Source organism: Mya arenaria, chromosome 5, assembly GCF_026914265.1.
Source record: "Mya arenaria isolate MELC-2E11 chromosome 5, ASM2691426v1".
NCBI lineage: Eukaryota > Metazoa > Mollusca > Bivalvia > Myida > Myidae > Mya > Mya arenaria.
In genome coordinates, this window is record NC_069126.1 from 36974365 (window position 1) to 37000970 (window position 26606).

General features: G+C 36.6%; 1 protein-coding gene across 1 annotated transcript in view; it reads right to left on the reverse strand.

Annotated features, from left to right (window-relative positions):
• The window catches only part of LOC128235659 (angiotensin-converting enzyme-like), a 31721-nt gene extending 6403 nt beyond the window's left edge, over positions 1-25318 (reverse strand). The window contains exons 1-23 of the mRNA XM_052950464.1: positions 25160-25318; positions 20585-20685; positions 20076-20179; positions 19696-19857; positions 19291-19378; positions 19003-19146; positions 18394-18588; positions 17898-17995; positions 17463-17632; positions 17171-17295; positions 16413-16511; positions 16018-16162; positions 15804-15902; positions 15487-15609; positions 14987-15113; positions 14517-14678; positions 10232-10236; positions 9752-9832; positions 2057-2157; positions 1330-1433; positions 952-1113; positions 508-595; positions 252-395 (exon numbers count right to left, since the gene is read on the reverse strand). Of these exons, the coding sequence (XP_052806424.1) occupies positions 252-395; positions 508-595; positions 952-1113; positions 1330-1433; positions 2057-2157; positions 9752-9832; positions 10232-10236; positions 14517-14678; positions 14987-15113; positions 15487-15609; positions 15804-15902; positions 16018-16162; positions 16413-16511; positions 17171-17295; positions 17463-17632; positions 17898-17995; positions 18394-18588; positions 19003-19146; positions 19291-19378; positions 19696-19857; positions 20076-20179; positions 20585-20684 (2626 nt within the window). The 5' untranslated portion in view covers position 20685; positions 25160-25318. The remainder of the gene's footprint in view (positions 1-251; positions 396-507; positions 596-951; positions 1114-1329; positions 1434-2056; positions 2158-9751; positions 9833-10231; positions 10237-14516; positions 14679-14986; positions 15114-15486; positions 15610-15803; positions 15903-16017; positions 16163-16412; positions 16512-17170; positions 17296-17462; positions 17633-17897; positions 17996-18393; positions 18589-19002; positions 19147-19290; positions 19379-19695; positions 19858-20075; positions 20180-20584; positions 20686-25159) is intronic.
• Between the last annotated feature and the right edge of the window lie 1288 nt (positions 25319-26606).

The window sequence follows — 26606 nt, forward strand, 5'->3', positions numbered from 1 at the left end:
CCATAATCCACGCGTGACGTTGACTGCAAAAAAAGGTAACAGAAATGCATGGTTGGATATTAAATCATTTTCAATATCATCACGCGATTTCTGCTCGATTTCATTGTATTTGGTTTTCACATCAACATTGATTGAACCACTGCATTTGAATCAATATACTTATACAACTTGAAACTGATTTACAATTGGCATGCCATTTTTAACCTCCACTACTGAATAATTTCATACAGACGTGACTAGCCGAGCCCTACCCCCTGCCTTGATTGCCATATTCATAAGCTCCACGAACTCCTGGTACTTCGACCTCATCTTCTTGCCGCTCACATCCCTCCAGCCCTTCCATGCTGCTAACAGCTCATCGTAGTTCCGGCTGTTTGTGATGATCTCAGTCAAACCTGCATGTAGTTGGGATTTTTGGGTCGTTTGTTATTTCATATTTTTTAACAAAATATGGACAGTGAGAATTATAGCATGGATACAAGGCAAACACACTAAGATATGCTTTACCTGGTTCAAGTTTGTAGCATTCGCCTTGGGATTTGCACCAATCCGCAGCACTGTATATGTCGGTCATTTCAGCCTCAAGATCCGCTATCTGAGATGATACAAGTATGCCAGACTATGAAACAAAATTTACCGACGGTGAAATACAAATCGTAAGATGTATCAAAGTGATAAAGATGCAGTCTCGAAAACCTATGTAATACGCCCCTTGTTATGGTATTTTAAAAGTAAAAAGGTAAAAAAAAAACAAGTCAAGATTGAATGTCATGATTGAAAGCGAATTTCCTTCGGCAAAGAAAGCGGTTTCAAATAAATCGACAAAATAAATGATGCATGCCAACATTTGAACAAGAAGAAAACATACTCACCAATCATTTTTATTATTTAAGCTCTCGTCATTTTTTACCAATACAATTTGATGAAACTGCATAGAGAACTTGTTCAAACCTTTTTCAAGACAGTGGTGTCTTTGTAACCGGATATCCCCACATCCAGAATCTTCTCAATTTGTCGCTTCAATGACGCGTCAGTTATGGCATTGAGATCGAATGCGGCCGCTTTAACTGACTCATTCTTGGCAAACTCGGACCACGCCAAACTCAGTTCAGTCTAGATAACAATTTGCATATTTTGTATTGCAGTAGTGATGTCAGTGAAATATACAAATCTAAATAACCAAATAATCTTAGTACTTGTCTATTGGCCTTCAATTGGTTTATTTAGCCTAATTTACCCGGTTTTCTAATGGTTGCCTTTAGGAAGCTTCAATAGCTGTTATACTTCTTTTCTTGGTTTCACTGGCTATCTGTTTAGCTATAAACTTGCCATTTTCTGTTGGTTGTCGGTGGTAATATTGGTGTTATAGGCCCAGGAGGCGACTGTATAAGTGTTTGACAGCGTTGTGGCCCGTTCGTTGTAGCCACCAGAGCCTGCAATCAGATGGGCAAGAGGAGTCGAACCATGCAATAATTTTGTTTTAGCTACTTTAAACTGATTTATTTTACAGCGACTGTGAAACAAGTTATAACAACATTATATTAATCACTCTCGTTTGAATTATGGTACTCAATAATGTGGTCTTGTTGTGTTGGTAAAACCGGAGTTCCCGGAGGAAACCCACTTGTCCAGCTTGTTGACCACAAACCAGCCTCACATGCACCAAAGCATGGATCGAACCCGGGTTGCGAGGGAGGCGAGTGCGCTTAGCACTGCACTTATCGGACAATCGTTTCGTTAAATGTTTACTATCATCTTTGAGCTCGATATTGACAAAAGCTCTAATTCATAGAATCACGTTCGATGACATGTTCTGGGTAACTCCATCTGAGGGGCCATGAGAATGTACTTCGTTAGGATTTGGAACCAAAACTTCTTGTTGATAGACGGACAAATATACCATTACAGAACATAAGAATATAATAAGCAGCAAATGTAGACCTTCATGACCTGACATGTTTTGATATCGAGTATTCATGATAATCGCAATTTGTTGAAATGAAATGATATTTCAAGTCGAAAAAATCAATGTTCCATTATATGTTTTCTAACAAACCTTCAAGGTATTCCCGCACCTGTTCATCTACAGTTAGCGACAAAACAGTCACAACGACTGTTGTAAATGACAGCAACCAAAAAGCTTTCTTAAGGGTCATGCTGAAAATATGTGAGGTATGGTATAAAATGATCGAAACATCAGAGTACTCAAAACTTACTAGGTTGATTACATTTCAAGGCAGCATTGTATGATCTTTCACAATTTATTGCTAATAATTATGTTCAGGTCAAATAATCAGAAATGATGCTGTTCGTACAAAGTTTTTAATGCCATTTTTTACGATTTAAAAGAACGTCAAACCCCGTTCAAGATGACAGTTTTTATATTATCATTGACAGTGTTATTGCTTTATTATCAATGTATGATTTGCACAATATATTTGTGTGGTATATGCTGTAAAGACCCATTTTATGTCTGTTTAGTAAGAACAAATGTAATTTGATACATTAATTTGGCATAAAATTTCCCTTCGACATTAAAATATGGACACGCAGATATATTTGTGATCTGAAAGAAATCAGTGATGATGACGATGATGATCATCCATTTTTCTGTGACATTTTTACTCATCAGCGTTAGAGATAATCTTTATGGCAAAATGACACTTTGAATTAAATGATGATATAATCTAATTGGATTCGTTTTTGTTTTGTTTTTGTCTTTCCAGTATACTATCTTCCTATTTGTTAAACAAAGACGAGTCAGTCTAGACGAATTTATTGCAAATCCAGCAAGCTTATTGGACAAAAATCTCGAGTCAAAATTTAAGCGCTTATCTTCAAACAAGTTTCCGTACATGAAAAAGTAACTTCTTGAACGTGGTGTTTGAAAGCAGAACACCTTTCGCCACAAACATTTTCAGAAGGTCGGATTTGATCATATTTGCTTGTTAATCATACTGGTGTTTTAAACGTCGTAGTTTTGGAGAACCGGGCTGAAAACACAATGAAATGAGCATGCAATTTTGAAGTTTATCGATTTAACTCGAATGCACGATTGATTTAAAAATAGTTCCGTTCAACCTTTTTTAATAGTGTTCTCTTTCATAAGTGTGACATAGCGTAAATGTCAAGTTCATACTATTTAATGTTTTTGCTTTTGTTTGGAAAACAGTGTATTTTAATGTACTGGACCTTTGTCGGCAAATTATAAGTTTCCTGTTTTATATTCACTTGTTTAATACACATTCATCATTTGAATGCTGATTGGGTGCATTATGTGAATATAAGTCATGGTTTAAATTTGACGTGTATGCTTAGTTCATTGTTTTTTGAGAATCTACACAGAATAATTTGCGTCTTCAAATATCATCTTTACATCGTTTTGATGTGAAATGGTTAAAAGCCATCTAATAAAAGTTCAGATACTGTTTTAAAAATGTTCATTGGAAAGTTTGTTAAGGTACCGCTCAAGTCAAAATTTTACCTGTATTGTAAACCGAAAGTGAAAAATGGGGGAAAATAAAAGTGATCAAAGGTTTATAAAAAAACAAATAGTAGTTTAAGAGTCTGATCCATCAATATTAGACCATATCATTTTATGAAACCAAATCCATAAATGATGAACGATCTTAGGAAAAGGTTAAGTGGTGGAAACTCATCAGAATGTTTACAATTGTTCACATCACAATTCTATTAAAAGGCCTATTTAAAGGAGAATAAAGCTCTTGCATATACAGTATCATCCCGTTTACAACTTAGTCAAGACAAAATGTCAAGCATAGATTCAATGCAGAATGTCTGCATTTGATTCTCTCTCTATATAAAACCCTATTTTCTATGATATTTTAGAGAAAAAAAAGGAAGTACATCTAAATAAATTTTCGTCTCAGCAAGATGTTAAAAAATGTACCAATGGTTCCCTTGCCTGGGGCTCGGCCTTAAAAGGATTCGAGTACTAAGTACTGGTTAAAACCATTTTGTATCCGTTGTATAGGTGCTTCACATCGGGCACATTAAAGAACCAAGATATCTCTTCATAAAGAATTTGGGTTTCGCACCCGCATCATCTATTGTCTAACTATGTTAACTCATCTTAAAATTGTCTAGATGTAACCGGAAATTGGAATGACTCTTATATCATGTCACTTATGGCATGCAAATAGTCGCGATGGCAACACAGCGAGGTCACACTTTAATGCAGCCAAATGGCACGATCAGACCTACAGTAACTCATACAAAAACAAAATGTTAAATTCTCTAAAATACATTATAAGATTTCGAACGCAACAACAAGATTTGTGGGTTGTTTTTTCCTACTAATGTCTTAATTAAAAGCTATGCATGATTAATTTTGAAAGTATCATGGTTTTAGAAAGGTTATGAAATAGATAGAGAAAGGTTATGAAATAGATAGTTTTAACACGTGCGCCCTATTCATTATTGAGAAGCGGAACGTAACTGTTTATAAGCCTCAAAGGTCAAAATCACAAAAAAATGGCGATGTATTAGGCGTTACGGTTAAATATTCCGTAAAATAATACGCTATTTTATGCTCGTTTCAATATCTGAAACAACAAAAAATAAGACATACTTATTAGAATCCAACCGTGCATAAGTCGAACAATTGTTTTATCTACATTTCTTTTGCGTGATTTAGAAAAAAAACCAATATATATGGATATTTTGACATAAATAATTACAGATAGAGTCCTACAGCTGCGCATGAATCATTTGTGGACTGAAAATAATTTAGTATTATATAAACTCTTGCCTGGTTATTTTCAAAAGAACGCTTGGTCGCTGTCTATAGTTGGTAAAACAATTTTTTTAATGAATTATTAAAGGAATGTAATCGACAAAGTTTGGTGAGATTCGAACCAACAACGAAATGTCCACTGTGACCTACTAATCCAATGCTCTACCGTTTGAGCAACCGCGGATCATAATCCGTTAAACGTCAAATGTTCTTTTGGAGTTTTGGCCCGAAGCGTGTTGTGACAAAAACAAACAAATAAATCTAGAATATCATTGATTCATAAATTCCACTTAACATTATACTATATGTTTAAAAAGTTCGACTGTTCTTTTGACGTTTTTCCCCGAAGCGTGTTGTGACAAAAACATGAAAAATAAATAATTATTTCTGGATATAAAATAATTATATTTATTTTTGCCGAAATAGCAGGTAGCCGCGTGCTGATAAGGACGCCGTGGTCGCTAAGCAGTTCGGTACGCTTCGGTTGTTTCATACCACGCGCGAATCCCACGCTTGCGAATCACGCTCTCGTCCTTTCTCGTGATGAATGCTAAAGCAACCGGCCGCAAATTCTTAGAAAATTCTTAGACACATTTAATATCTAACTAAATCCAGACCTTTAGATAATTTATACATCCATCATGCCGGGAAGAGGTCGAGGTATCAAGGAGCGGAGGACGAAGGAGCCATTAGTGGATCGTCCAAGCCTGGATAGCAATGAAAAAGGTAAAGGACGTGCCGACAGACCGTTGATTTTGAGCAAATTATACAAGAATCTGGGATAATTTCTCCAGCAAAGTTGCCCCCAATCCTCCGTCTCTGGTGCTCCTGTACCTGCTGTTCCTACTTTTAATGACATCTCTCTCCAATCTTTAAGCGATAATACCCTCCAACTACCATCCAACCCAAAAATGTCCTATTCTTTGGTATTCCCTAATGCCCCCGCACCAATTCGCCTTGCAGTTGACAATGTTTCCGCCCATGTTCCAGATCAGATTCGTAATCAGATCATGACGGGTGAGTGTGTCAACTTAGCATTGCTACTCAAAGGTTCAATTGAGTTGTCAGAATTCGTAAGTGGCTCGTCCCATTTTGTTTCGGCGGACGGTCGTCTTGACACAAGGGCAAAAGACTGTAGGGGAAAAGTCCAGACGGTCGAAAAGTGGACCGACCTTTCTCGAACAACGTGTAAAGACCAAAATAACTTCCGGTGAGCTCATTCATTATTTAGACAATTTTCTTGGTGGTGACAAAACAACCGAGCAATGCAGGCAACTAATGCAAGTTTTTCATTCAGTTATGCAGGACCTTAATGTTTCATTGGCTACAGAAAAAACGAAGGTCCGACAGAAATTATTATTTATCTTGGGCTAGAGTTAGATTCAAATAAAATGACTATTAAAGTGCCAAAAGACAAAATTGATGCGCTTGTTTCAATGATCAAATCTATATTATGTCAAAACAGAAAGTCAGACTTAAGGAGCTACAATCCCTGATAGGCTCTCTTAATTTCTACTGTCGTGCTATTCCGATAGGCCGCCCTTACTGCAGATGTTTAATTAATGACACGTGCAGTGTTTCGAAACCATTCCACCGTATAAGAGTTCGTAAACCAATGAAACTTGATTCATTGGTTTACGAACTCTTATACGGTGTATGTTGCCATGTGGTTATGTTGTTTGTTTTTTCAAAATTACAATGGGGTTTCTGTTTTCATGGCCTTTTTTGGCAATCGAATGACGATGCCAACATCTATACAGACAATGCGGGCGGACGGTGTCTAGGATTTGGAATATTTTTCCGGGGTCAGTGAGAATGCGCAAAGTGGCCCGAGGTTTGGCACATAACTAAAGATATAACTGTGCTCGAGTTATTTCCCTTTAAGTGGCTATTTTTATTTTGGGACCATTTCTTCGCAACAAGAAAATAAGATTTAATTGCGACAATGTTACTGTAGTGCACGTAATTAACGCAATGTCTTCTAAATCAGAACGAGTTATGTGCATACTTAGGCTTCTGACGCTTAAATGCTTACAGTTTAACTTCATGGTAAAGGCATCATATTTACCAGGAACGGGACACATTATTGCTGAATCGCTTCCTCGCTTCCAGATGACCAAACGCGGATGCGGAGCCAAAGCAAGAACCGGACCGTCTTTGGACGGTCTTCAACGCCGAACCAATGTCCTTTTGCACAACGCGGTAACAGAAAACACGAGAACGACTTATACAATACTTCTATAAACGCAATTGAGGGATTCCGTTCCGAATATAAGCTCCCTTGTTTTTGGCCCATACCAGAGCAACATATAATATTGTTTATTGCATACTGTCACGAAGCAAATTTTGATTCAGGTACAGTACGCACTTACATTTCGGGTATTAAATTTCATCATAAATTACAGGGGTTTCCGAATATTCTTGATATTTTCGTTGTTATCAAGCTGCTCGAAGGCCATTCACGAGCGAAGCCACAAGTCAAGGACGCCCGTCGGCCCGTTACAAAGCCTATTCTCGTTTTAATTGTCGATGTGCTGTTTATTGATTGTTGTTATTTATATGAAAGCATACTATTCCGCGCAATTTTTTGTCTTGCTTATTTTGGATTATTTAGGATAAGCGAATTAGTATCGCCCGGCAAAGCCTGCTTATGCAACCAAGTGCGCGTTAAAGGCATTCAAGTTGCACCTGAATCGATGTATATTGTAGTAACTCTATTTAAATCCAAAACAAGCCAAAATGGTCCCATAACACTTAAAATTCCGCAAGAAACTCAAAACCCCTGCCCTGTCAGAGCAATGCAAGACTACTTGGCAGTAGCAACTAGACCGGTGGCTGCATTTTCACATAGGAATGGCAAACCAGTCACACGACAACAAGTAACAGCAGTCTTACATAAATGCTTGAATCGCACAGGGCATAATGCACAATTTGTTCAGTCCCCCAATTTTAGAATCGGACGAGCAACAGACCTCTCGGCGAGCGGAATGTCTAAAGAGGCCATCGCTAAATTAGGTCGTTGGTCATCTGACTCATATAAACGTTATATAAGACTTTAAGGCTTATCACATTCAGGATGTTCTTTATTTAAACAGAGGTTTGGGTGCTAGGAGACTCCATTCCGCGCTGGGTCGGTGTTTGGGCGCAGGCGAGGGGCATTCCCAATCTAAAACCCCAAAAATGATCGGCTGGTGGGGGTTTGCGGCCTAACCTGGTAGGCGGTGGAAAACACAGGTGTTATTTGGTACCCCGCCAAAAATTATCGTAATTCACCTTGGTGAAAATGATATCCAGAATTACCCTCTAGTTAAAATCTGTAATGCCGCCACTAAGGAAATAAAATACTTAAGTTCAGCCTTTCCCCAAGCAATATTAATTTGGGTAGATATTATCGATATAATTCAGTGGAAATTAAATCCTGACAATAAAGCAATTGAGCGAAAAAGGGCCCGTATCAATCGGTATGGTAGGAGCTGGGTCCGTTCTACCGGACGGTTCGATACGCTTATGCTAGACATCGATACGGGGACACCTTGGTTGTATCACCAGGACGGTTTTCACTTGTCCGAAGTAGGGTTGGAGTTTTATTTGGACACACTTAAAGACGTCATCGCGAAACATCTTTGATAATGCAATCGATGCATATACAAATATCTTCGCTGTTTTCATCGAGCAGAATTTTGGAGGATAAATTTTCATTAAAAATTTATTGTGGCGTAAAATTCTGCCGGGAGTGTGAGGCTTATTAACTTCTATGCATTGTTATATAAAAATTAAAAAGCATTTATTAAAAAAAAAAAAACATTCAATGGGTTGTTGATTCACGCGACGGTAAGAGGGGCTAAGGGTCCAACGCCCTTTCCGAAGCAACGAATCCTAAACCAACTTTATTATATATATATGTAAACATTCATCAATTATAATTAACGCATTACGTTACATACGTTTACGTTGGCCGTACGTATTATGTGTTGTGTATCCATGTGTTAACGGCTGGTGGTATTGGTTTGCCAGCCAAGTGCCCATGTTATGTGTAAAGTGTGCAATCACACAGGTAGTATACTATTGTCTATTGCCCAGACCTGCATGGCCGGCTGTTTACTCAGCCCTTTGTCCATGTGTCAGGTTTGGGAGTGCCGGTGGTATTTGTTTGCTGGCACGTTTTGTGTAAAATGTTATTGTTTCGGCCGTGACACCTACTACATTAAATTAAACATTTCATCACGCTTCAACTCATGGCAGGGTTTTACGTCACGTACCGCGGCCTTGACGCCACTCATTGATTTATTTACTATGTGACATATCAAATCTGCTGGTGTTGTTACTCCTAATGAATACAAAGAACTGAAATGTTAATTTGTTTTATTTATTTCCCATCATAAAATAAATCAAGAATATCATTGATCCATAAATAATTTCATTCACTTAACATTGTACTATATATTTAAAACGTTCGACAGAAAACTGTGTCCTCCTTTCGAGCTGTGCATTCATTTCTCTGATATGTATTATTTAATTAATGTAGGCTCGTTCGTTATATGGTGTGTATCTTATTTAATGAACAACGTGCATTTCTAGTTTTCATTGTTTTGAGTGCTTTAAAAACAAAACAAAACATCTTGAGGCAAGAAAGATTGATGAATTGTTTCCGTCACACTTGCATACTTTGTTTTGCAACGTAGAAAAATGAGCAATAATGACACTTAATAAAATGGTGTCATAATCGTAATTAAGTTCTCATGTATCTGAATATTTAAATGTTACTTACCTTGTAACTTTAACTTATTGCTATGCTATAAATAAGTTTATAATAAAATGCATTTAAATAGTTTAATCATTTCAATTTGATCTAATTGTTGTGTTTCTCTACATGAATTATGTTTCGTGAAAAAATATCAAATCTTAAAATTTCAGAGTATTAACTGCAGCTTCAAAAATATAGTACAAAAACAATGCCCCATTAAACTTCCACAACCAATACAAACAGCACCTTACCTGATAGCGACAAAACCACCCGTCTGCAACTTTCTGCGAACTCTCCAAACGTCTTGGTTAATCCTTAGTACATTGCACCAACTGGGGAACAATCAAATAGTCGTCTAGTCTTAAACAGAATACGAATAATAACGTCCACTGACTGCTTGATGGTATGTACAAGTTAAATGCGGTTTTCACAGATGACTGGTTTAAGTTTTCCTCAGTACGTGACCCTTGATTGTACTGTGCTCAACAGAGGCCACCTGTACGGTACTCAGTATATACTGCCTGTACGGTCTTCAGCATATGCACATTTCACCTTATATAACTAACCGTGATGTTGTCAATTGTTTAAGTATAAATGCTACTCACAACGGGAAAACATTGATTAGAGATTAGGCCATCTTGGTTAGAGTGATATTTTTCGCGTTGTCGAGTTTATTTGTTTTATATTTATAATAGTTCCCTGTTGGCATAGTTGATAAAGGCACTGCTTACATGTCCTGAGGTACCGAGTTCAAATTTTGCAGTCATGGCAAACTTTTATGTTTTCACTGTAATTACTCCAGGAATATCTGTACAAATCAGTAAGTTAATACTTTGTTGACGTTTCAGCCAAGGACCTATTTCAAAGTACTTTCAAACAAATTATTGTTGTAATATTAAGCTTGAGGTTTAATGGAAAACAAATTATATTTAAAATAATGTTTTACAGGAAATGACTTCATAACACGACTTAGGGTTAATTTTTCTGTTGGAGTATTTTTCATAAGTTAAAACGTCCTTTATTTTACCAACGATTGCGAAGAATGTAATATTAACTTATGGTAACGTATGGTAAGTCAATCTTGTTGGCGCGATGTTGCGCGATATATTTTTGTGTGATATCTTCGAAATTATATAACTTCCTTTATTATATTTACAGAATTAGTGTGCAATTTAAAAGTACTTCAATAAAATACATTGTACAAGATTGTCAACATAGGCTTATATTTGTGTCTATTTTAAGGAAAGGGTAACACCAAGAATAACCTTGAACTATATTTTTAATTACTCTAGGAATCCCTGTACGAATCGTGTGTTAACTCTCTTTTAACAGTCGTCGTATTTGCTTAAGTCAACTACCAACCTCCATAAGACCTGATTACTATCAATGAATCGCAATACAGACGTTGTCCGGTAAGCGCAGTGGTAAGCGCACTCACTTCTCACCAAGGCGACCCGGGTTCAATTCACGGTCTGGGCGCACGTGAGTTTGGTTAGTGGTCACCAAGCCGGACAAGTGGGTTTTCTCCGGGTTCTCCGGTTTCCCCCACAACACCACACCCTCGCGCAACATCGTGTCAACGAGAGCGACTAAGTATAAGCTAGCATAGCTTTCTTCACAAAAATCGTTGTAAAATATAAAACGTTTAAACTAATACAGACGTTGGTTTCAAAGAAAAATCACAAAATTAAACCAAAAAGCCTTACGAACTTTTACTCAATTTCATCCAGTTGCTTAATGCATGCTTCCAATTTAGATACAACATTGACCACTTCAATGTCAATGTAATTTCATTTGAAATCATCTTTGGTTAAAATACGGATCATTTTGGAGAAAAAACCAACGTTTCAAAACATTACATCATACCAAAGATGGTATGGAATGTATCTATATCAGATTGTGCTTCATGTTAAGGATGTCATTATTAAGTTCATTGTGACATTTTGTCTGTTTTCTTTTTTCGGTTTATTTTTTGTACTAAAAATAGGGACTGAAGAAATTTAAACAATTAAAGATAGTTCGCTATGTTCGGTTAAAAGATTTTAAAATGACACTGATTCACTTTATATATCTTATTGAAAGGATGAGTATAATGTATTTTATATTGAAATACAATAATATTCATATTAAATCAAGGACAATATTATTTAAATGTCAAAATTCAAATATGACCAATATCGACATCCGTATTACTTATTCTTTATTCTGTTTTATAAAAAAAAAACATACTAGTAATAAAATGACTGTATCTCATACCCTATTAGGGCACAATCCCAAATGGTGTCTTGTAGACCCAAGTAGCTTTTGTCTCCCCATTGTAGTGACAGTCAATCCTAGGCGCATTACAATAAATATTCTTACACCAACAAAGGCTTTTATACAAAACATCCGAGGATCTGACAATTCCTATTGTGACTACAGTCAATTATATACATAGACAAACAAATGGTCTATACTTAAGGAAGTCCAATAATATCATTTGAATTGTGACTACAGTCAATTATATGCATGGACAGACAAACCTCAGATGTTCTTTACTTACGAAAGTCAAATAATAGCATTTGAATTGTGACTATAGTCAGTTATATGCATGGACAAACAAACCTCAGATGTTCTATACTTACGGAAGTCCAATGTTATCATTTGAATTGTAACTACAATGAAACACATTCAGAGCCAAACAAATTCATGTGTTGCTCTAACGTCCACAGTTTTGCAACTTTGAAGCCCATTCAGAGCCTCAAAAACATGCGAATTTCAAATAAAGCCTATACAGTGCCAGAACCCATAAGGTTTGGCAGCCGTGAACCCCATTCAGAGCCAAACAAACACTTAAGCTAATATGATTAACCAAAATAAGTGCCAAATAAGTAATAATGTTTTACAACCATAAAGTCAACATAGTCGCAAAAAGAGACCATGTCGTGGCAACAGAGTCAAACAAACCATTGTGCAAATCTAATTAGGCAAACTCATTGCCAAATATTATATATCTTTTCAACCATAAAGATTATTCAGTGCCAAATATCTGCAGAACGATGAATCATATTCGGTGCCAAACATGTCATGAAAAATATTCAGAGCCGAACATCTGCGGCTCTAATTAAGACTATTAGATCATATTATTCTGGCAAGTGCTGAAAATACCACATGTTGTCAATCATTAAGCCCATTTAGAGCCAAACAAACTCATGCGCTACTTTACTTAAGCCTTTTCAGAGACAAAGGTACCAAGTTATTTCAGCAACCAAAATAGCCCATGAAGAGTCGACCAGGCCAATGCGCATCTGCTCTTATTTAGCCTACTCAACAGACAACTTTCCGCCAACCAATAAGTCCATGCAGAATCAAATAAGCCCAATTCATAGGCTACTTACATTATACTTTCTCAGAAACAAATACTTAGCAGCAATTGAGAGCCAACTAAACCCATGTGCAGCTCCGTAATAAGCATTAAAGTCAGTGCCACGTTGTGGCCTATTTGAATTTGGTGGCCATATTTTATATAGCAAATGCTAAAACATTAAGCAGGAAATGTTAAGTCTTGTGGCATTCAATAAGATATTTATGGCAGCCATCTTGAACGCTGTCTTGGATTTCTTTCACCTCAGTATACAAAGGTACCTCGTCATTAAGCTATCAAACTTTTTTAATACCGCAATTCATGATATTGATGTTAATTTTCCTTCATATCTCTGTATTATACAAATATTAAACTATATAGTTATTTCCCTTAAAATCGGTTATTTGATCATTTTCAAGGAAATCATGGTACTTGCAGAATATGTGTATAAATATATGAATAGTTCACTCAAACATCTAAAACGTCATTAATTATCACCATGATCGTTGCGCAGGGCTATTGCAAAAAATTCGAAGACAATCAAATAATGCACTCTCAAAGAGTTGAAGGAAAGAGTGACACATTAAGGATACTTGAAGCTTTTAATCTAGCCCTTTTTAACCGTAACTCGTAAAAACATGGTGTGCTTTCATCATTTGTTTTAAAGCAGGGATTTATTTTAAAGAAAGTCAGTAGAAGTAAGATTCAGTCTGTTTATTTATAAACAAAATATATGTAATGTTAATGAAATTTGTGAACAGCATACAATATAATGGATGGTCGTAGATATTCATATTTTACATCAGAATGCACCAACTTCGACTAATGTTAAACCAAATTATCGTACCCCCTAAAAAAACTAAATATTTAATCAGTTCATCGTCACAAAGCGAGGTAACTTCCTTATGATCATTGTTGTAGAAAAACATTAATCTAAAATACGTTTGTTCATCACATTAGTTATATATTTGTCAAGTGTACTCCAGCAGTGGTCATCATGTTACTGGTGATAACGGATGGTCAGCATGCCGGGGCGTAGCTGCTATTCCACACCACTGTCTGTAACACTTCACACGTAGGAGCAGCAATTAGCCTTTTTACAACCAGTGTCAAGGTTTGCAAACACATTTAACTTACGACTTAATATAAAAAATCTATAGTATTGAAGGGGCATGTAGCCTACCTTATGTGTATTGTCGTTGACAGTGTGTACACGTTTTGTTTTACAAGAGCTAATCAACACTGAGTTCTGAACGTACACAATGAAAATGTGCGCATAACATGTGCGGTGAAAATCTAACACAAATAAGGAGGGAATACTGTAAAATTGCTGTATAAAGTTCACACTTTTTCTAATTAAAACAATATACCAACCATCGAATACAAATCTGTTGTTTTTTTGTGAAAATATGGATTTAATTGGTATCAAATTCAAACGAAAACATGATATTCCGAATATATTCAATGCATTTATCACAGGTAATTTCAAGGATTTGCATGGCTGGTCAAACATAAATTCGTTGCTAAATGTGAAACGTCGTCTGCTTTTTTTATACTTTTTTGGTAAATTTAATTATATGATTCTTCAATGGATGATCGATAAATGATATAACATGAGCGACAAATATATACAAATTATTTAATATAAAATATGATCTTGTCAAGAATGTTTAAACATTATTCATTATAAAAATGATATTAATCAACAGTACGATTAGAAGATTTCCGCCCGTGACGACATTTCCGCCGGAAGTTCGGAATGAGCCTGATGGACACGTGGTCTTGTCCCAGATTTGAGTGTCACTTGCTGCAACGTTTTGTTTCGTCAACCATTCCTGTAGGAACGATGGAGGACAGTTTATTGTTAAAATAAGAAAAAGTTAGAACAAACTCCCTTTTACTCACATCATTTACAGACTATTGTCATATTACATATGTTTATTTTTAGTCTGAATGAGCCTAGACATTTGTACATATACATTAAACAAACCAAATTGTGCATGATGAAACATTCATGCCAATTCTATATTATATATTTGAATATAATTGATTAAGAAGTAAGTAACATTTAATTAATAAAACTGGTATTTTTCGATATTCACGGTGAAAAACGCGTTTTGATTAATCACCGTGCTCTAATTACCTGTAGGGGCTTAAAGTAACTGAGTAACGGGGCGGCGCTCAGTTTCCTGGTTTCACCGGAAGTTCCACTGGTGAGCGTGAACAGTGCCTCGCCCCACTGCTTGGAGGCGCCCATCTGTAGCATCTCTCTGACAAGGGAAACATTGATCAAACAAATTTGAAAACAAAACAACTCAGGTTGTGGTATGGGCTTATGAACACAAGCATTTATGCTCCATGTGAAGGTCAAGGAAGTGCTAAAACATAATGAACGAAAGAAATGCTTTGCTAATGTATCATCAGAAAGTACATGAAACTGATCTTAGTTTATTTTTGTGAAATTGCTAAAAAGGTGATTATTTTTTTCAAACGTTTGCTTTTGAATATTTACCCCAAGTTATTTTACGCATTGTTTGTGTAATTATTTCAGGCAATGGAGGTAATTTAACTATAATCATCTAATAATGTATTCAGTATCAAAGTTGTGTTGTTACACAGGCGTGTTAAGGTATGTGCACGTACTTGAGTCTATTTCCTGCGGTTTTGTTCCGGTAGATATCACAGCGATGTAATGGTTCTGCCTTCCCTATCAACTCACACAGCGCCTGGTGCCACTGGAACTGGAGCACGAAACTCACGAAATACCTGCAACGTTAGTATTGACATTGTTGTTGTAAGCATCAATATATTGTATTGTACTAAAAGTGCTATTTCTATCACCGCTGTCATCGGCATTATCACAATATAGTCCGAAATATTAACAGAAACAACAATATCACAGTCGCTGGCGAATGATAAAATATATAACTCAAAAGATTTTGTAAGCCATGTTCACATACCTGATGTAGGGGGTATTTCCGGGGATGTGGTATTTTGCTCCGGGATCAAAGTCATCCTCGGATCGCTCTACGGGTGGAGAAATTCCTTGGTACTGGCATCTGCAAAGATTCACATGTGTGGCATAGTTATACAAGTTACAATTGAATCGGTCAAAATGACCAGTAGAAAAAATGTTGATACAATGATGTCACAGATATTAGCCGACATGTGTACCTGAGTTTCCACCACTCAGTATTGTAATTGGCGGGCGTGGTCTGACCTCTATACACACTCCACCGCCACTGATCAATCAGGTAGCCGAAAGGAAGAAACGCAACCTTGTCTAACGCCATTTGGAACAGGAAGTTGATATCCCCCTCTGGAATTATACATTTGAAAAAGCTTCATGTGTGTATCATAAATTTAAACGAAACAATCTAAATTATATTATCTCAAATTGCATAATTACTACTTTAAATTTGAATGAACAAAGTAAATAAATAGTTTATCACGATGCTTTAATGATAATTTTCTACAAAATAGTGTCCTGCTAGAGTGGACTACGGATAATTGGAGAAAATATATTTGTAAACTTTTTTTACTTAACTATGTTAAATTATGTTACCTACCATTTCCGCTTGGAAGCTCCTGAATCAATCCTATCTCTTTCAAATGTTCTGGTGTTTGGAACGACAAACTTGCAATGTCTGCTACCCCCTCGTGAAATCCTGGAAATTCGTTTCTCTTATTAGGAATTATTGGTCGAATGACACTGACTACGTGGCATTTCTTGGTCAACAGTCTAAGAAGTGAGGAGAGCAACTCAAAAGATGCATTAGTAGGGTAAAGCCTCTTTCATTTGTAGTGTTAAGTATCTTAATGTTTCCTTTTGTGCAGTAACAGCCTAGCTAGTTCATTAAAAGCTGCATACACGCTATATTAGGCTAGGGCCACAGTAATTCAATTTGTTGGCGAAAGCTGGTCCTTGACTACAGTAAGTGGTGATGAACTTTAAAAATACTGGGTCTTAACAAAAAGGTTGGAAACTGAATCAAATGCCAGTAAAACTAAGCGGCGCACAACCTCAGCACCGTTTATGCGCCTCTTGCACAGCTTTTATCCGAAGACGTCTCAAGAATAATAATTATTTTGTACCAGGATTCTAACACAATTGATCAACTGCCTGAGTTTTCCGTCTTTGTATCATTGTTGAGCCATGTCTTTAGCATTATCAAAGTATATGGAGATGACCCCAAACTGACAACACATACCTTCTATTTTGACAAAATACAATCTCACCCCCATCGATGAAGAACGCACAACTCAATTTGCGACCTGTCAGTGCTAAAGATGTGCGTCAAGAATGGTCATATATTGCATATATTACCTGGGTTAGCGCCGCTCCTGTAAAGGTATGTCTGGTTGATGTACTCGAGGTAGTATTGTACGTGGCCCATTTCGTGATGAACGGTGTTGAATTGGTCCCCTGTTACAATCGTGCATTGCTTGATCCTGTTTGGATATATAGAGCAGGATGTGATGAAAGGTAACACACGCATTGAAGTGGTAATGACATATTATTATAAAAACATATTTTGATACATTTATTGTTCATTTATTTGTCATTATTTAATCAATATATTGATAATTATGTCACTTTACTATTTCCATTTCATTACCGGAAGTCAGTTCCGTTGTTCATGTCCCAAGCGGAGGCATGGCAGACGACGTCACGGCCTGGTGGCTTCTCCAGCATAGAGTGCGTCCAGAAAGTGTCCGGCATCGGCTGGAGTCCGACGGACTCGAAAAACTCCTCAGCCACAACGTACATGTGCGTCACGTTATATTTCTGGGAAGGAACGGTAAACTTTATATTTTCATCTTGTTTCATTTGGTATGCAGTGAAATATCTAAATGTACACATGTGTATCGTGTACGAGCACTAGAAAATGATCGATTAGCTCAGCTAGCATGGCCAAATCGGAAATCGGCAGTTCCGTTATGTAGCTCTCTTAATATCGGCCAGGTATCGTTCGCGATATCTATTATCGATCGACTGGATATTATTTTGCTGACTGAAAAGTGTTTGTATTCACAACAATGCAGAACCATACCTTTTCGATCATAGCCTTGGTAAGGTTGGTCTGGCCGGCGTTAGGGTAAGGTACCACAAGGTCATAAATGTTGTTCCAGTCTTGGGCCCACATATTTCCTGAAAAACATATTATTATCTGATATCGAAACTAAAACATATCACACGAACAGCGTTATTTATTTTAATTCCAAAACGCAAATAAGATAATGGTACCGCAATCAAGCGTGGTCAACGATTTCGAACTCGTACGTGTGTACACATGTATTTTTAATTTCTTTGTTCTTCAAAAGCACGAAACGAACTTTTAAAAAGATGGGCGGGTGTTTATGTATATGTTTCGAAAGGAAGAAGTACCTGGATCTATTCGTTGCAGCTTTTTTGTTGCATATTGCAACATCATACCAATTACATCATACCCGACATCTCTAAATACTATAATTTGGTTAGTGATATCACACAGTTTGTGGACTAGTCAAATTTCTAATACATTTTGGGTTAGAACAGTGACTTCATACCAAATAAATGAGCAGGAATATGGCCGGATGTTGGGAACTTATTCGCGCCGTAGTGTTCCTTTAACTTCCTACGCACGTAAATGTGGAGCTGGTCGTACAAGGGAGCTAATTCGTCAAACAAATTGCGTACGTCAGTCTCAAACTGAGGATCTTCATACCACGACCGGTAATACTCCCCCATGTCACTGTACCGCCCTGAAAGAAATGATGCCAAGAGAGTGTGTTAATTTCATTTTCTAGATGTAAGGAACTCAATAAACTTGTTTCTAATATTATTAAGCCAAGCGTGTCCTTGGCCCCTCAAAAGTATATCAGATATGGCCGTTTGATCTATCAAAGAAGTATCACACATGAATACGTTGTTTATTTTTATAATTTGACTGGAACCATTGCCAGTGTCATCCATCTGACGACATCTTATAGTTTATTCCTGACTTTAGTATGTTACATTTTCAGAAAAGCATTGATAGAAACACCACAAGCTATTTTTTTCTTTTAAAACAAGTAAGTGAATAGCTGCAACACCACTGAAAGATGATAAGAATAGCATACCAATTGTACAACCCTTTTCTATATTTGTTCAAACAATGACGACTAGCCGATCCTTACCCCCTGCCTTGATTGCCTTATTCATAAGTTCGACGAACTCCTGGTACTTCGCCCTCATCTGTTTGCCGCTCACGTCCCTCCAGCCCTTCCATGCTGCCGCCAGCTCATCGTAATTCCTGCTGTTTGTGATGATCTCAGTCAAACCTGCACATGTCGAATAGTGAAAAAGTGATGTATTGCTAGTTGTGTAATTGAGTTGTTTGTTATTCCATGTATTACAAAACAAATAGACGTCAGTGAACAGTGTAAAAACATTTAGGATACCAAGCAAAACGAAGTATGTTCTACCTGGTTCAAGTTTGTGGCATTCGCCTTGGGATTTGCACCACTCTGCAGCACTGTAGATGCCGGTCATTTCAGCCTCAAGATCCGCTATCTGGTAATACAAGCATGCACCGAGTAGGAACAACATTTACCAACGGTAAATTAAAAATGTTGTACGCCGTATCAAAAAATATGACTAGTAAAAAGGTAAAAAGAACATGTACAAATCATTAGGATTGCATAAAAGGCCCAGGACCAGTTTAAAAATTAAATAATTGGAGACGAAAAAATAAGTGCTTATATAACAATGATAGAGTCTCATATATAGTCTGATCAAATCCCGAGGTCTACACGATGCTTTATTAAAAAGAAATCATCTGGAAACAATACTTTTAAAATTTGAATAAAAAACTTATAAAGTGTTCAAACCCTTTTCAAGACGCTGGTATCCTCGTAACCGGATATCCCCACATCAAGAATCTTCTCAATTTGTCGCTTCAAGGATGCGTCAGTTATGGCATTGAGATCGAATTCGGCCGCTTTAATCGACTCATTCTTGGCAAACTCGGACCACACCAAACTCAGTTCAGTCTAGATAACAAAATGAGTTTTTTGGGGGTTTTTTAAATAGTAGTAGTAGCAGCAGTAGCAGAAGCTATCGCAGTAACAGTATGCTACTAATTAGTATTTTTATTTCGCCTTCGATTTGTTTATTGTGAGCTTTTTATCAGATTTTGTTATGGTTGCCTTTAGAAAGGTTCAATATCTATTGTTTATAGGTTTCGCGGGCTGCCTGTATCTGCACTTGCCATTTTCTGTTGGTTGTGGTCGGTGATGTTGGTGTAATAGGCCCAGGAGGCGGCCGAATAAGTGTTGGACAACGTTGTGGCCCGTTCGTTGTAGCCACCAGAGTCTGATAACAAAAGAGCAATGAGAGGCGTATCATAAAATATATATTTCTTAGTTTAGTGTATTTCCTCTAGCTCGATAATGACGGAAGCTTATAGAATCAAGTGTCATAGATGTTGTGTTCTAGGTACGATCAAATTTCCAAAGGCCATTACAATGTTCCCCTAAACAAATACATCACTTGATCACCCCAACCCTGTATTAGTATGTTTATGAATGATATATCGCGTGTTTGTTTAGTTGTGCTATTGTACAATACACATTTTATTAGAGTAGTATGACGAGGATAGATGTACCAATTATACAATTTTGGTAGCGAATATTCCTGATGATCGCCAATTTTTTACATATTCTATTATTATATTTCAAAGAATAAAACGAAATATTCAATATATGCTTTCCAACAAACCTTCAAGGAAAGCCCGCACCTCTTCATCTACAGTTAGCGACAAAACAGCCACAACGACTGTTGTAAAAGACAGCAACCGCAAAGCACCCGTCAGGATCATACTGAAATATGTTATTCAAAAGTAAAATAAAAAAGATGAATTATCAAAGTAAGAACGCATCAAAACTAACTAGGTTGATTTTATTCGAAGACAGTATTGTATTATCTTATTTATCTTACACGAAATTTTGCTTATGATGATTTTGTTTAAGAAAAGTGAAATAGTATTTTTGTGTCTGCTAACGGATATCATGTCGTATATGAACTAAGTTTTATTTGCACGTTGCCTTAACATATGGTTCTGTCTAAAAGCTGCTATGAGTTGTAAACCGATAATAAGTTTATTTTACTGCACAAAAAACCATATCTTCTCATAAATGGGATAAAACTACTGGTGTACCATTGTGTCCGCAAATCAGACAAGAAAGCTACATTTCCAATTGCAAGAAAACGCAATATTTATACATTCAGTTTATTGTTTTATCATGACATAAACCTGAACAAAATATAAGTTATAAATCAGATCAATGTCTTCAGGACAGCGTCAACACCCGTTTACGATGGCCGTTTATATTTTATCATTGAAACTGAAATAAAACTCTTATTTACACTGTATAATTTGCGCAAATATGATATTAAGGTTTAATATAATACCAGCTTGTCTGCACTGAGCCATTTAATGTCGTTTTATGAAGATTTAGAAAGAGAAAAAAATTGACATGTTAATTTTGCATGAAATTTACATTCGCAATTCGTTTAAAGTATTGAATTGTTGATATCTTTCTTGTTTGCTTAAAATCTGAAAAGCCTTCAATGTTTTGTGGATTAAAACGTTAAAGTGAATAGAAGTGTGGCAGTTCATGAGGTATAAAAATAAAAATACCAAAAGCCTTCAGCAAATGTTGATGTTTGCTCAAATATCGTCTTTAAAGACCACAATTTTCGTAAGCGGTCATAACGCGATTGAAAATTAATTAAGGCTTGTGGTATTGCGTGATTGGTGGATTGACATATTCAGGTCGTGATGTTATCAATGTATCCTTAAGAGGTCAAAATATCCACCACTTTTGTTAATTTCACGGGGGCCGTGTGGGCTACCCTGCTGATTTCTACTTTTTCTTGATTTAACCGGCTTGGGTTCGAACCAGACTAAAACCAAAATACTTGTCTATGATCTAACTGTTTCAGCAATTTCGATATTATCGAGTAAAATAATGATAAAATAAGTGTTTTCAGATGCATAACCGATAAAACTAATTTTTGGTTTCAAGACCTGAGCGAGTCACTTTAAGATGTTGTGTTTAATTGCGGACCGCCTACTCCTTAAACATTTTCTTAGGAGTGAACATGATGTCCCAGATTATTGTGCAGTCAAAAGGCGGGACTTGATCATATATTATGTTGATCATAGTTGTGCGTTGGAGCGTCACATGATGTTTCGTAATGCACTTCAAGTTATGTGATCTCAATCGAATGCACGATTGTAACTTGAGTTATATATCCATATAACGTTTTTTCAACCTATTCTCTTTTTATAAGAGAGACGTGAGCTAAATGGAAATTAAACACTTTTTTCTGCTTCTGACATGACAAAAAAGTAGTTTCATAAACCGCTTGTTTTTCGATGGGGAATTACAATTTTTTTATCGCCTATTTGCACTTGTACAGACAAGTACTTCAGTACTTCTTGAAGAACGCGTACCAAGTGCATTCTATGTCATAACAAATGCTAAACAGTTTTCTTAAATGTTTAATTTCAATTACAGACGCGAGTCATTTTCTTGAACACTCTACTCAGTGATTTGCGCTTCTCAATTAGATATCATCTTTACGTCTATCTCTTGAAAAGGCGATCACGCTAGTTCAGTAGAAATTTAACCTGTAGCCATGAGGAAGCTGTTTCGGTGACGCTAAAGTCATAGTGTTTCTTGTATTGTTAATCAAGAGTGGAAGACGGTCCAAATGTTCAAAGTGACAGTCTAATTCAAAATCAATACATACATATGTATATGAACTAACATAATTTTGGCTGATAAACCTTTTACTACTAACTTAATCATGCATTTATGGAAAATATTAATTATTGATAAAAAGATTGTAACCGTGTTATTAATAGTAGAAAACGCTAAAATATTAAATGATTGGTGAATCCTAAAAGATTTACTGTGGTCTACTTTAGTCTCATAAGGTAGAAATACCGTGTTTTATGCTCATTTCTTTCAAATAAAACTCGGTATTCTTCCATTGTTTTCGACATTTGTTCATCCTTTTTGGAATATAAAATCAATATTATTTATTGTGGTAAATTTTCTGTGGGAGTAAGAGTGCATTCTTAACAAAACACAATATTTTACAGTCTAGTCCATCAAGTGTTTAGCAATCTGTAATTCGATTAAAGCAATCTTATGACAATGAAACAATAGTCTATTTTTGGAAAAAGGTAAAAACATAACCAAATACTCAAATGTAAACAGACTTGTTGATCATATTTCTATCAAGTCATAGACATGTTTAAAAATAAATATTTCCTTCCTCTTAGAGTACCATATGATTAACTATTTTACCATAAGATAATACATCAAGTATAGATTCATTGCAGAATTTCTGGGTTTGATTTTTTTAGCATACAGAGATTAATTAACCTTTTCCCTCTTATTAGACGCGGCGATGCCGCTTCAATAGGGACACATGTTTTAATACGAATTAGCCTATCGGTTAATAAGAGAAATTTAAACAAGTTATTCACTATGATTTCATAATGGCTGGTCGCCGGTCCAACGAGTTCGCTATGTCAGAATAATTCACTTTCAATGGAAACGATTAATATACAAGATGTGCTAGTATATAAGCATTGAAGAATATACAGGCATATTGAAAATGATAGTTGATGTATTTGATAAAACAAAATAAATGCCAAAACACGAAATTAATTGACTTTAAGTGATATAATATGGAAATTCAATAATTGTTCTACATAATTCAAAACAAATAAAACTACATTAATTTAAGTGTCAAGCATAAAACTAAATGAGAAAATTTAATTTTAACCGATATCAAATAAGTTCAAAGCTTAATTCATTAAGTATCATTCAGGATGATAATAAGGTATCTTGAACATTCTTTGACCTAATAATGATTTACCAACGTCAACCTCAAACTCAAAATCACTTATAAACGATTCATCACAGTTTCGTATTTCATTAGAAATGTCCTTTCTCTAGGGTCTTTGCTGTGAGATATCACTTATTATATGAAGTTTAACACGATTGGAGTTGTAAGTACGTTCGCTAGGAAATTTGCCGGGAGTACGTAAAAGTGGTCCTTGGTACCGAGGTAAAGGGGGTGTAACAAAACATGTACCCCGTAGGCATAACTGCTGGAACACATTTCTGAGTACTTCTCGGACGATATCATACCCCCAAAGTCATTGACTCCAAACAATAATGCCACTTATCTAACCCAAACCCAGCACGCAACATCATTATTTGTACATGTGGAAAAATGCGGATAGTACTAAACTATTTCTGATGAAATACGCTACTGGGTGTTGATGATTTTCGGTAAGCAATGATAAACTATTCCTTGACGTCAGCGTATTTCTATCAGTTGTAAATTGTACGAACGTAAATCGGTTGTTTATGCGAGGTGTTTTTGATATTGATCATGTTTAGGTATGCGTTGACGAGTAATGAAATCAACAAATGTTTACATTTGTTTCGGCAACAAATGCTCGAAAAAAATATAATGAAATGAAAAAGAAACAACGAGCATTGTCCAGAAATCAGTATTAGTTCATAACACATTTTTTTTAAATGTGCCAATATGTCTTGTTTTTTTCTGATTATTTCGAATACATGTATCTTAAATTCGCCAGTATTGCAACATTCTGCTGATATTCACAAGCATGAACTCAGTTGCAAATAACTGTCATGATCTTCAACTGAGTTCATACTTGTGAATATCAGCAGAATGTTGCAATACTGGCGAATTTAATAAAGCAACGTAGAAATCTAACCTTAATTATGTTAATTTGATCTTATTAACATGCATTTCTATTTTTTACTATTTTGTTTCCTTTGAATATAATAAAGAACTTCAGGAAAGATGGATATATGTATGATTTAGTATACACACAAAATGTCCAGTCACACTTTCATACTTTGTCTTGCAACGAAAATAGACGATGTTGACATTTAATAAAATAAAATGAAGATACTTCATCGTTCATAAATTACCTTGTAATTTGACCGTATACATGTACTATGGACTGCTTTGTGTTTAAATAATGTTAAGGTAAAACGTTTATAAACAAGTTGCATTAAAATACACTCGAAATGTTTAATCATTTAACATTGCTCGCGTTTCTCTTTATTGATAATAATTTTGTGTAGATTTTAATTTACCTTTGATCATAAAATCAACGAACTAAAACAATATCATTCCATTTAATTCCTAATTATTTGGCTTAGCTTTACATATTAAGTCCAAAAAACAAAACCCCTTAAAAAAATTCTCACAAATCAAATAGCATCCTACCTGTAAGCGTCCAACCACCCGTCTACAACTCGGTACGAACTCGCCCCGCTTCTTGATTAATCTTTAGTAAGTTGCGTCAACTGGGATACCATCCAATCCTTGTCTTTAGCTTAAACCGTATTCAGATACTGACAGGCACCGACTGATTGGTTGAGTTTTACTCGGTTTACACAGACGACTAGTTTCATTAGTCTTCATTACACTGTCATCACTTGTATCGTGCTTAGGCAACCTGAACTATGTTTAACATCTGTATAGGCCTCATGTACGGTGCTAGACATATGACACCGGTAATCAGCATAGGCCACCCGCACGGTGCTTAGCATAGGCCACCTGTACTGTGTTTAACACCTGTATAGGCCTCATGTACGGTGCTAGACATATGACACCGGTAATCAGCATAGGTCACCCGCACGGTGCTTAGCATAAGCCACCCACACGGTGCTTAGCATAGGCCACCTGTACGGTGCTCAGCATAGGTCACCCACAAGGTGCTAAGCATAGGCCACCTGTACGGTGCTCAGCATAGGTCACCCACAAGGTGCTAAGCTTAGGCCACCTGTACGGTGCTCAGCATAGGTCACCCACACGGTGCTTAGCATAGGCCATATGTACGATGTTAGCATAGGCAACATGTACGGTGCTTAGCATGGGCCACCCACACGGTGCTTAGCATAGGCCGCCTGTACGGTGTTTAACACCTGTATAGGCCTCATGTACGGAGCTAGACATATGGCACCAGTCATCAACATAGGTCACCCACAAGGTGCTCAGTATTGGCCATATGTACGATGTTAGCATAGGCCACATGTACGGTGCTTAGCATGGGCTACCCACACGGTGCTTAGCATAGGCCACATGTACGGTGCTTAGCATAGGCCACCCACACGGTGCTAAGTAGAGGCCACCTGTACGGTGCTTAGCATAGGCCACCCGTACGGTGCTTAGCATATGCCTCCGTACGGTACTTCGCGTAGGCCATCGTTACGGTGCTCAACATAAACCGCCATTTACGGTGATAAGCCTAGGCCACATATACTGTGCTTATCATAGGAAAACTGTATGGTGCTCAGCATGGGCCACCTTGACTAAGTTTCTCCATGTGTTTAAAGCTGTATATCCTGCGCATAATATGACAACAAGATACATAGCCTTTTGGTAAAGACGCATTTGTGACTTCGTTTACGGTGGCACAGAGGTGACATCCGCAAAACTTTATTTATATTGTGGCCACAACTTAGTAACTTGAGGCCATAATTTATTAAATCGTGGCCACGACTTAGTAACTTGTGGCCACGACTTAGCAACTTGTAACCACGACTAAGTTATATCCACAAATTATTAAGTTGTGGCCTCAAGTTACTAAGTCGTGGCCTCAAGTTACTACGTTGTGGCCACAATTTACTAAGTCGTGGCCTACTCAAGTTACTACGTTGTGGCTACAATT